Source organism: Punica granatum, chromosome 4, assembly GCF_007655135.1.
Source record: "Punica granatum isolate Tunisia-2019 chromosome 4, ASM765513v2, whole genome shotgun sequence".
In the NCBI taxonomy this organism is placed as follows: domain Eukaryota; kingdom Viridiplantae; phylum Streptophyta; class Magnoliopsida; order Myrtales; family Lythraceae; genus Punica; species Punica granatum.
Genome location: NC_045130.1, coordinates 7352064 through 7364999, shown reverse-complemented (window position 1 = coordinate 7364999; position 12936 = coordinate 7352064). Strand labels below are relative to the sequence as shown.

The window sequence follows — 12936 nt, the reverse complement described above, 5'->3', positions numbered from 1 at the left end:
AAATATAATTGAAGAGGGAGTAAAATAAGAAGAGGTTGGCACTTCAAATGAATTATAGGTGAAGTGGACCATATTATTCTTCAATTCAACTCTTATATATATATATATATATAATTGTATTAGATTTAAATTAAAAATAAGGGCTACTTTTGATTTTTCAACTACATCATATAAATAAGAAGGTAGTTAAAAAATCGAGTTTGCACTTGAATAATAGTATAAGATAAGGAAATCATTCTCTTAGTTGTTTCCTATGTAATTTACTTTTGTTATGTATAGTAGTAGCTATAGAAAACCTTAATCGACTATGCCATCTTCCTCTGGTCCTTCCTAAGCCTGAGGGTCCTGGCAAGACAACACGGCTGACTGAGAGAGAAGCCACCGGGAGAAATGACCGAGGGTGTCGCCGGTGTCAGCCCTGTGGTGGTTTTTGACGAAATGGAGCAACTCTGGCCACGTGAAGTCAGGGTACTTCCTTTCCCCATTCATGTCCCGATACAAGAGACCTTGTGGAGGCCTCACCACTTTGTATGGTGCCGGACACATGAAGAATGAGAGCGACATCCTTTCCCTGGACTCGTTCACCACGGCCCAGTGCAGACCGCTCTTGTACATCCCGTTCGTCAGAGCCTGCACCCAATCGATGACACCAATATCTTATGCATAGGCATGCTGCACAATCGCAATGAGCAAATATGAATGTTGCACCTGACCATCTTACCATGAAACTGTCGCCAATGTTGATGACTAGGGCATCAGGGTGAGGCCGAACTTTCCACCACTTACCATTCGCCGAGACCTCAAGCCCTCCAACCTGATCCTGGTGAAGGACGGTGAGGGAAGTGGGGTCGCAGTGAGGGCCAGTGCCGAGCACGAGGCTTGGCTTTTTGCACGGTGGGTAGTAGTTGCACCGCATGATGGAGCGACTGTCGTTGAATAACTCCTTGTAATGGAGCCTCCCGACTCCTAAGCTGATTGCTAGGAGCTCCATGATCCCCAAGGCCAAGTCCTTCATGGCTTCGCAGTACTTTTTGTACACCTTTCTGCAAATAGGAATCGACTGTCAATATCCGGCGCACCCACCCCCAAACACATCTATGTCCTAAGAAGTTTCAAATATCTATTTTATAATTTACTTTTTATACAATATCTAGTTTAGTTAGCAGAGTCATTTTGAGAAGGATTTCGCGGGAAATAAATTTCACTAGTTGTATTTTTTCAGTGAGACTATGAATGCTCTCAACCTATTGGCTGAGAGTAATCCAGTTCGGGCTTTTGACCTCGTTCGTGCTCTAATTATATTTCAAACTGGATCGATAAAAGTGTAATACCAAAAGCTAGTCATGAAGTGCTCCGAATAAAAGCTTGTTATGAAGCTTATCTAAAATGGTATCAAGCTAACTCTGAGTTGATTTATTAATATTATATTTGACACTAAAGTTATACAGTGTGATAATTATAATTCTAGTTAAGAAAACCTAATGAGAATTACTTGATTCAGCGTTATTAATTGGAATAGAATCGGCTCAAAGAAATCCCTTTTACCAATATGAGTTGATTTAAGCAGTTCAGTACTTGTTTCCTTTAATCAAGGTCTTAAGCTCGAGTCTTATGAATGGAGAAAATTCACGTTATGAGAGTTTTTTCCCTTAGCAGGCCGACTCGGCTCGAATGGATTAGTTAGGATCCAATTGAATTTCTAAATACCAGAGTTCACATCTGAAAGGAAAAGGAAAAATAACCTCATACATCACAATTTTTACCTTATTTTCACTTCCTAGCACATTTTTAAAAGTTGTCACGATCTAGCACGAATCACCATTTTATTTCCGGATCTAGCACACCATTAAACTCCATCTAAAAACCGTTAAACACCGTTAGATCCGGTTTAACGGTGTGCTAGATCCGGGAATAAAATGGTGATTTATACTAGATTGTGACAACTTTTAAAAACGTGATAGGAAGTAAAAATAAGGTAAAAATTATGCTACATGGAGCTATTTTCTTAAAAAATATATTTACCCATCTTTTCGGTGTTATGATTTTGATAGTTTTTGTGAATTGCAAAATCTCAAAACGAGATGAAACTTCTACCCCATATTCCTGATATTATTATAAAGCTCCACACATATTTTCAGATTTTTCTGGGTAGTGAATCTTCAAATAAAAAGTATTTACCCATTTTTTCGGTATTCTAATTTTGATAGTTTTTGTGAACCGTCTTATCTAAAAAATACCTGAAACTTTTAAGCATTGTTCCTGATATTATTATAAAGCTCCACACTAATTTTCAGATTTTTCTGGGCGGCGAATTTTCAAATAAAAAAAGGAAAAATAGCTCCATATAGCATAGTTCTTACCGTATTTTCACTTTATAGCACGTTTTTAAAAGTTGTCTCAATCTAACACAAATCACAATTTTATTATCGGATCTAGCACACCGTTAAACTCTGTCTAACGGTGTTTAACGGTTTTTAGACGGAATTTAACGGTGTGCTAGATTCGGAAATAAAATGGTGATTCGTGCTAGATCGTGATAACTTTTAAAAACGTGTTAGGAAGTAAAAATAAAATAAAAACTGTGTTATATGTGGCTATTTTTCCAAAAGAAAAAGGTGCTTTGATTATAAAAACTTACCCCGTCTGCTCAAATTCCATCCCAAGTTTCGATTTAAAGAACTCCACCGTCTCTTCAGGTGAATTCGCGGGGTAACCGAAGGATAGCGTCTCCTTCCATGGCAACCTTGAGGAGAACCGCTCGCTATGGGCACTGGAATAACCGCCGTAGCCATTTCTCTTCTGGCTAGCCCTAAGCTTCGTCTCAATTGGAGACCTAAAGAAGGACCTGATATGGTCATGAGCAGCCTGAATGAGCCCCCAGTCGATCCCATGGTTGACCACTTGGAAGAACCCGTGGCTCAGGCAGGCCTCCCTGATGGCTTTGGCAGCTCGGAGGGTCGACTCATGGTCCCCTCGAAAGAAGCCCCCAAGATCTATCAGCGGCTCGTCGAGCTCGTCGAGGGCACGGACGGTGTCCTCTGCCGGCCATAGGAATTGGGCTGGAACTTTGTCAAGATTATCACCCTGAGGCGACGATGAGGAGTGAGGGTATGGGGTTTGGATGGCATTATCACGGGCTGAAGAGAGGACCGAGAGAGGGCTGGAATCCATTTTTGGTCAAAGAACACTCAATGTAATATTTTAGCTAGCTCTAGGACATATATATATATATATATATATATATTTATATATGTTGATGTAGTTATGTATGTATCTATACATGTGCTTGAATATATATATATATATATATATTGTTATTAAGAAAAACGAATATTCATAATGGGACGACTAGTCTTTTTTGCAGGTTATTATTTGGAGTAATTATTTTTAGATGGATCTTTTAAAATTTTTACATCACAATCCATTAAGTTATATATATATATATATATATTCTTAAATTGAGTCTATCCTTAGAAAGCTTTTCTAAGAATCTGTATGTATTTATATACTTGACATATCACAGAGATGACAACACTTTCGAGTTGTGTATATATCCTTCTATTAATCTTCTTCCAATATAACGGGAATTGGTACCTCATTCACTCTGGATTTTACCATCACTCTGGATAAATACAGAATGAGTGTAATTACCTTCGGAAAAAAAAAGAAGCATCTTTGCTTTCTTTCCTTCCTTGGAGAGTCCAAATTGTTATTTTTTTGGGTAAGTAAATCTTTTTTTTCCCGCAAGTAGTCCAAATTGTTATTATTTATTTAAAAGAAAAAAGCAATTAAGAGTTGTCGTAATTTTTTTTCGGTAATTTTTTTTTGGTAAGGAGTAAGAAAAATATATTAGTGTTTGTTATAAAAGGGGCATACAAGTTCTACTAATGATGATCGAATTTAGGACCTACTGACTCTAAATCGGAGATTTGGGCTATTACAATAAAATTTATCCCTTCCTCGTGAGAGTAGATTTTGTAATATATAGAACGTATGGGCACACACAGTCAAGCGAAGAACCGAGAGCAATCCCAAAAACACCTTTAGAGTTGTATGAATTTCAGCTGTTGAATATTTTTATAATATATTGATTTTTTTGTTTCTGGATTTTACTATGCCGTTGCTAACGCTTGCATGAATTAATTTGCTTGGTCAATTGATTTCATTGGAATTTAAGGTAATTATTCCTTTTAGCTTTATGCCAAATTAGTTTTTTCTGAATCAAAACGGTTCATCACTTATCAATTCGAATTTTGCAAATGGAAGATATCCACTACTAGAAGAGCTTTATTCCTTAAAGGTTAGTTATTAAAGGCTCAGTTCGTTACTTATCTATTAGCGAATTAGCTTTGCTCGAATGTGAATTAGTCAAAATTCATTAGTTTTTCGAATTTCAGGTGGTGCATACTGAAAAAATAATAATAATTTGCCGTTTAAGGCAATCAAAAGAGATTTTATTTGTTGAGATTTTCTTTTTTTAAGTTCAAAACTCAATTATGCTATCTGCATAAAATATTCCATATAACTACGGGTTGGTTCAAACTGATCTATGTTGGTTCCCCTAATTAGGATCTCGGGGTCGAGTCTTGTGAATGGGACAAAATCCACGTTGGGAGAACTTTAACCTTTAATCGGGGCACACTGGTTTTCAGATACTAAGATAAACACGAAAAGAAAAAAGAAATTCCATTATATGCATATAACAAAGTATGCAAGAGTTTTTGTAAGGGAGAAAATTAAATATATTTATATTATATTAAAGTTGGCTTCTTGAGTCGAAGCGACGAGAAGCCTTCGTTTATGTAATGAGAATTGGCCATATTAGTATGTTGACGAGTTTAGAAGCATTTGGTTGAGTGTCTTTGCATTTCCTTACGTTATTAAGCATACATGGGTTCATCTTAATGATGTATTTAATTTTCTAATTAATAATTATCAAATGAACCCATCCACCGCATTTTCTCCACCGCTTCTCTTTTTTTCCTCTGGTGATTTCCTCGGCCAGCAATGTTCACTCCTCAGCACCCTTCGATTCTTGAATCCAGGAATTCTACGAGCGCATGCTTCACTCGCCAAGCTAGGACCCACCTCTTATGGGGCTCCCTCTCCGACGTTTAGCCCACTCAGCCAAACCTTCAGAATTTTAATCTCCACCACTCCAACCGTGGCATCTTCCTACAACAGGCATATATTCCTTAAGTGCAATTCATTTTCAAATTTTACGAGTCACAACATCAAGATATATATATATATATATATCATTGACTGTTAATTTATAGAATAGTGCTTCTTCTAATGGCAGAATATCTCGAATGACATTTCTGGCCAATTAGTGACTTGTCCCAATAGTGCTCCAAATAAAGTCACTCTCATTCTTCAGGATCATCCCTCAAATTCGAGGCATCACGGGATCAAAACCCATCCATATCAAGCATTCTTTGCGGCCTGCAGTCATTGAATAATTTGAGGAATGAATTGAAGCTGTAATTGTCATTTGCCATAATTAACATGGACTACAATGTTTGAATGTTTCAATTTCAATGTCTGTTGGATCTCCATTTCCAAATCAGCTGGCTGAGGACCTGATCGAGTTTTTGACACCAATTGATCTACTTGAGTGCGTCAATATGTAAGCGGGGACGACGTCCGTGCACTATAAAGCAGTCTGCTAGCTGTTCTTGGGTCTCTGGTTAATATGACGATGAAGCTCTATCGAGCTTAATATGGAATAGAATGTCCAAAAATTGAGGTATGTATTGTTATTGTGGCTTTCCTTTTCCCAATTGACATGCAGATTACTTTTTTCTTGTTTTATTAGCCATTAAAACATTCCAAATGGCAATTGTTAATGGGAAATTCTTGTATATCAGGATACAAGTTGCAAGCGAGCTCGATGAAGCAATTCAATTATATTTTATGTCAGCAATGAATCGGGTAGGTATAGCACCAGAGGTCCAAGCCCCATAACTGATGGTGTAAATTTTGTTCTAGCAGAAAAGTATGCAGGAAGGTAAGGTATGCTCTATAGATATATATGTGTCTTGTGGGTTTTAGATGAATTTTTATACTCGAACTTTTGATGATTTAATCAGTGGGTGGGTCAGTGGTTGATGGAGATGTGAACATAATAATGCTAGACAAAAGGATGGAGATGCAGTGTGCGCTTCTTTACCTATTAGAAGTTTGGATGTTCTCTACGATGATGTGATATTTTAAAATTATTCTATTAATGTTCATGAATTTAATTTAAGATTTTAATTAAAATTATAAACATAAATGCACCCGCTCAGACTAGAAGAAACAAGGACGGTGGAATAATATAGAGAAAGTATTTGGTCAGATTTAAAAAGAGACCCGAGAGTGGTAAAATATGGTTGTTGATTTTGAAAGCAATAAAATCGTGAATACAATTTATAAAATATCTACGATTAAACTCTAAGTCATCATGTCATTAAATTTCATAATCTATTTTACAAAAAAAATAGCTAAAATATGTAAAAGAAAGCGCCCACGCAATGCGCCGATAAGAAAGCTAGTTAACCTTATTTGTCATTCTACTTTCTATACACCTTTTAAGGTTGTGTCCTAGTTATAAGAATTATTTTCAATTTAAGATTTTTTTTCTGAGGACCATATCCTGAACTTAATATTTCTGTTGAAGAAACTACAAATCAGTAAGAAAATTATTATCCTTATTACAAAATTTCTGAAAGTGTCGTATCGAATATTCTATTTCAAGTTTTCTTTTTTAAGCTTTCTATCAACTTTGATATCTTATTTTGATGTGTCAAGCAAATTTGATTTATCGCATTTGTATTTCTCCTAAAACTATGAATAATTTGCGTAAAATTATTTTCCTAGCTTGCTAGCCTGAGAAGATTTGACAAGTACTTTGTCCAGGTTATGGTGAGTTATTGATTAGCGTCGGTATTTAGAAGCATGTGGCATGTAAATCAAGATCAATAATTCCATATATGTCAAAAGTTTAATGAGAGAACCATCAGTTTACACTACAAAAAAGGGCATAACCTGACGTTTTTAGCCTGATGCAAAGCAAAACATTGAGAAAAATTGGACAGAACGGGTTTATCATGACGTTTTTCAAAATGTCGGGATTGATCACCTTTTTCCTGACATTTTGGAAAATGTCGGCCTTTGTTAACCTAATGCCGACATTTTAAAATTTGACGCAAATAAAAGTCGCTTTTTGTTTAGCCTATATCGACGTTTTTGGAACTTTTCCCAACTTTTCAAACATTGGCATTTGTCATGAATGTTATTAAATTCTGTCAACAAACTATCATTTCACTACAGGATGTTGTCAAAAGTGTTGTTGAAGTACGAAAGTGTAAGAAGCAACACATTGTCACATTATTATACAATATGTTGTCATTGGCATTCGTGTCTCATAATAGAAAGGGTAACGCGTTATTTTCTTATGAAAATATGTTATTATATATTACAAGATATTATCGAGTATGATGTTGATAAAATAAATCTTCAAGATTAAGTTTATATTGGTCTTCAATAGTTACCTATGGACCCAAATTCATAGATGTTCCTTATTAAAAGACATATTTACTTTAAAAAAATGTTTCAAATAAACTTTGAATATGTTCAATTGAGGAAACTATATGGCTTCGAGCCTTTTATGGGATCACAATTTCAGCTATTGGATTACAAGCTCCGATAGGCCCGTTCAAAAAAGTATTATTGTGCAAACTCACGGTGGCTTTTAAGTTATGAAAAGAACAATTTACCATCTTACTAAGAAACAAAATGCGGTGCAATGTTTTGGAAAAAAATTCCACAACAATAAATTTTCTAACATTTGTAATTACCTTGTCCACATTTCATATGAAAACTTGATACATGTCTGCTCAAACTGAGATAATTCAAGACATAATTCAATACGTCGATGCTCTTTATTGTTTAATTGCATGAAAGAAAATAATCATTTCACATGAATTTGGAAAGAATTAAGCTAATCGAAACCCAATTGTCAATGAAGGAATTGAGTTGTAAGAGACTTATTTCTCCAAGCTTGACTAGATCAAACCCAATGTTAAACTACACCATGGTAATTGGCCGCCTTTCGATCATACAACAACTTTTGAATTCCTCATGGTATAAATTTTCACAAAACTGAAAAGAAAAACAACTCTGATAAGCATGACCACATATTGCATAGCTTAAACAGACCTCAATATTGTAGTCTCCATAGTCTTAGATAAGGGCTTGTCAAAATTTGCACTTAGAGCAATGCATTGCTACTTGTCGAAGCAATCTCAACTCCTAAAATTAAAGTCGCATGTTAGATCTCTTGTTTTGAATATTTCTCATTTTCTTTCTCATTTTTTGAAGTGGAATTGTTCTTGGATTTCAAGGAATGATAATCTTCATGCCCACGACTTAGGCCACTTTGGTTTCATGTCAAATTTTGATGCCTTCTATATGTATGAAGGTTATTCTTGTACTTCGAACTCTTAGTCGCTTATTAATCCATGAACCTATCGAATTAATTACTTCTAACTAGCACAAATCCAAATAAATATTAGTTAATGATATGTTAACAAAATTAAACGTCAATGAAAACTTCAAGAAAAATAAGTCGATGTTAAATTTTTGAGGTATAGCAGTGTGCTATAATGGTCTTGGAAAATACATTGCAGCCTTACATAATCTGCTGCCACTGCTATTCATGCATCATAATAGATGAGGCAACATATTGTCTCATTGGAGGACAAACACGTTGTCACTTGAGAACGACATTTTAAAACGTAAGGCTAAGGTTGTTTGGGCTGACGTTTCATGAATTTTCGACTAGCCGACATCTCATAAACGTCGGCCACTATCTTAAAAAAAATAGGGATTGAGTGGGAAAGTTCCTGTCCAACTAGTGAAATTTTAAAGCCCAAAAATTTAGCTCCTCCTTTTTTCTTTTTAATTGCTTCCCCCCAGACACGTCGATTCCCTTCCTCCTCTTCTCCCTTCCTCATCTGCACCTCCAGACTCCTTTTCCATCAGATACCCCATCTCCCCCTCCTCTCAGATCCTACAACATCGGCACCCACTCACTCGGCCTCTCTCCCTCCTGCATCCACCACCGCAATGCCTTCGTCAGGGCTTTTGTCGAAGCCACCCCAAAAGGGGAATCGACGACCATGCCAGAGCCGCCATAGTAGGAGGAGAAAAAGAAGTCGACCCTACAGTTGGGGGTGGTGTTTGGACCGAGGTACTCGTAAAGAATCATCTTTAACATCTATAATAAGAAGGCCCTCAACGTCTTCCGCTTCCCATGGTTCCCCGCGACGTTCTAGCTCCTCTTCGGGTCCATCTAGATGGGTCTGCTATGGTACCTGAAGCTTCAGCCCTGCCTAAGGTCTCCAAGCCCTTCTTCCTCGCCCTTCATGGCCCCGGCCTCTTCCACACCGTCGGCTGCATCTCTACCTACGTCTTCTTCTCCAAGGTCGCTGTCTTCTTCATCTATGTCATCAAGTCCGCCGAGGAGAGCCACACACTTGTTGTTCTTCAGTTGAGACAAGAAGGAGGCAAGAGGCCCGGTTGAGAAAATTGTATTGTACTACCATGTACTCATGTCCTGATACTTGTTCAAGTGAATATTAGCTCATTTTCATCATGTTGCCTCTGTTGATAATAAGCTTATATCAATTTGTAGTGTGATTCTTTGAACGATTTGGCAATTTTCGTGAATTTTAGGGTATGAGAACCTATTGTTAAAAATTGACAACCTACTATCAGTGATAAACGATATGACAACCTGTTGTTAAAAAGTTAATAACCTGTTGTTAGTGATAATGTTTATCACTGACGATAGATTCTCAATTTATTGACAATAGGATATAATTTTTTTGACAAAAAATGGTTTGGGCCGACGTTTTTCACATTGGCCTAGGCATGATTTTAGCAACGTAATTAGTGTCGCCTTAGGCACGGTTTTGGCCAACGTTTCTTGCGTCAGTCTAGCTAGGGTTTTGGCCGACGTTTGGGAAACGTCTGCCTAGGATAGTTTTTGCCGACGTTTTTTAAAAAGCATCGGGATGCCTTTGCCAACGGAGTCTAGGGCCATGTTTTTAGAAAAGTTGAGGGAAATGTCGCCGGTGTCTGGGTTGATGTTTGTGGCGTGGGGAAAAGCCGAAAAAAATGTCTGCCAAAACCTCTTCTTCTTCTTTTTTTTTGTAGTGATGTTACATTATTGGACCGATCATTTGGCATGCGTTACATATATATCTATGAGCTTAAGCTTTATTCAATATGGACCTATCTACTCGGCTTGCACTAATAGATAGAGTTACTATTAAACAAGATTGAGACTGCGCTTGGGCGAAAATAATCTTTCAACAATATATGTCATGGAGTGAAAATATTTAGTAGATCATTATGTAATGAATCTTACAGAAAATATTGCATTACATCATTGGACAACTTTAATATTGATGATAATCAACGAAAAATTATGAGTACATTTTCAAGAAAAAATATAGTGCAGTGATGCACCTCTCGTCTGGTGATCAAAATGTCTTAGATTTGATACTAGGATTACCTATATCTCTTTATTATATATCATTTCTGATCGAAAAAAATATTATGAGTACCTTTTCTTTTCCGGTGCGTTAAGAGTACTAATATATAAGCCCAGAATATACGATAACTGATAGAAAATATTTTCGCATCATTAGGCGTATGTGTATATATACGTATATGTATATGTACATATATTTATATTTAAACAAATTTTACCGGAAAAGGGTATGAAGAGGACACGACCGGAGGGATAGAAGTTATATCTATAGATCATAAAACGTATGATCTGACCGAAGAAATATATTAAAGAAAATTCTTCGACATTCCCCCTGCGGAATGTCGAATTATACATTTATCGGCCGGGTATACTTTTCCCGTGACAAGTGATCCGACTGTTATAAATGGGATCACAGGCAAAGCTAATCCTCCTCCAATGTTGGAGATCAACAAATCGAAATGACCAAAAAAAAAAGTAAGATAAAAAAATGAAAAATCTATACACAGCCACCTAAAGAAAGATGAAACAGTCCAAGGAGATGAGAGGATTGTTGATGTCGTCGGCTGAGTCCACATCATCACCGGGAGATGAAAACTTGCTTGCGATTTCTTCAACCTTGGCACCAATTTGATGAGCAAAACTCTCGCTACTCATCGCACATTCCCGAAGTCGGGTCGTGATTGGGTTACGATTTGGACTCGCAGGCCTGATATGTTCTTTCCTTCTAACCATGGAAGGAGACGTGGAACAGACTGAATTCGACTCCTCGTTAGCTGCCACCGGCCGTGTTCTATTACCGATTACTTCCCTTGTCGATGTTGCTAATGTTCCTCTCTTCTTGTCTCCTCCTTCGAACCTTCTACTGGGAGAGGGTGACCTCAAGACTCTACTGGACAAAGACTGGGAACAGGCGGAACTGTCGGGCTCGGCGACTCTCATGGTCTTCTGCCGGGTTAGATTCGGCGAGCTAGATCGGACCCTTTTCTGCACGGTGGGCCCCTGCAATGCCGGCATTTTCTGAGGGATTGACGGCCTGGCCGGTGACGGAATGGGCGGTCGGGCTGGTGATCCCACTCCGCGTGCGTGGATTATGTCGGGTGATGACAAGACGGGATAGTCACCAGCCTTGACCGAGTTGTTGATCCGGAGAACGTGCGGGTTCTCCTTGATGCAAGACAGGAGGAAGTCGTTGGAGAAGGACCTCTCTTTTGAGGTCAGAGACGGGGCAGAGGATGCAGTCGACAATGACGACGACGAGCACGAGCTAGCGCTGCTGATCACACTGCTACTGGCACTGCTTTTACTGGCAGTGAAGATGGTCGAAGCCGATTTCGACGAGAAGGAGAGTTCCAGAGGGGAAGGTGAGATCTTGTTGGAGAGTGGTGTTGGAGGAACTTTGAAGGGTGGGGCTTGGGAGATCACAAGCTTGTCTTGGACAAATCCATACAAATCATCATCATAGACATGGTGATCTTCTAACCTGGAATGTTTGTTGGGCATGCATTTGCTAATGCAAGAACCCATGGAGATAGAAGGATCTGGTGAGGTGAGATTTCAAATGAACCCAATAGGTGGATAGGGCCTTAGGATAAAACATATATAGTTAGATGATTTTAAGGTTAGGTGCAGTTAATTAGGAAAGGTTAAAGAAAAGGAGGATAGATTATGTTGTCTTTAAGCTTTTGCTTTTTTTCTTCCATAGATTGATTGCTTTTGCTTTTTCAGATGTTTGAATTGGGCTGCCCGGGGATTGATAAAGCCGTTGGTTAACGGTTACGTTGAAACTCGACCATCATAGCTGCTTTAGAATAAAAATCACTTTTTGGACTTGGCCCATCCATTTTTTCACTATATAATATGTCAATATAAATAACACGAGATATGCTGCTCTCAACGAGTTCCACTTCGCACTAGTGAATTTTGAATGCAATTCAGGGTGATGCACTCAACAAGTTAGGGTTTGCATAGGGGGAATTTGATTGCGATGCAGCCATGCAGGGTATCTACAACACATTCGAAGCATGTCATGAGAAGGATCAATTCAAAACAAGAACGAGATTAGTTTTAGATAGACATGAGTATATATCCCGCAGTTTCAAAGCCGACTCCTGTAGGAGGACTAAATATTCAATGAGTATTACTCATTCAATGTCGATGAGTAACAACTAATTGAATACTTGTAAGTGGAAACCTATGGGCTGGATGTGGGGCTAATTTGCCAGTTTGAAACAATTTGATTAAGTGTTACACATTCAAATAGATGACTCTCAGTCACCAAATATTGCAGAGGGAAGAAGAAAGGAAGGGGCCCATATAGGGTAGGGTCTAAGTTGTTTGGGCTCTCAACGGCCCAATATGGCTAATATGACCCAGCCCATATGGACTTGGTTTGG

The 12936-nt window shown here is 37.9% G+C and overlaps 1 protein-coding gene across 1 annotated transcript; it reads right to left on the bottom strand.

Annotated features, from left to right (window-relative positions):
- Window positions 1-330: 330 nt before the first annotated feature.
- On the bottom strand, window positions 331-12402 carry LOC116203302 (gibberellin 20 oxidase 1-B-like). Its single transcript, XM_031534983.1, has 4 exons — window positions 11827-12402; window positions 2639-3065; window positions 722-1043; window positions 331-630 (listed from the first exon to the last, which is right to left on the bottom strand). The coding sequence occupies exons 1-4, from the start codon at window positions 12065-12067 to the stop codon at window positions 331-333; spliced, it is 1290 nt and encodes a 429-aa protein (XP_031390843.1). The 5' UTR covers window positions 12068-12402.
- Window positions 12403-12936: the final 534 nt, after the last annotated feature.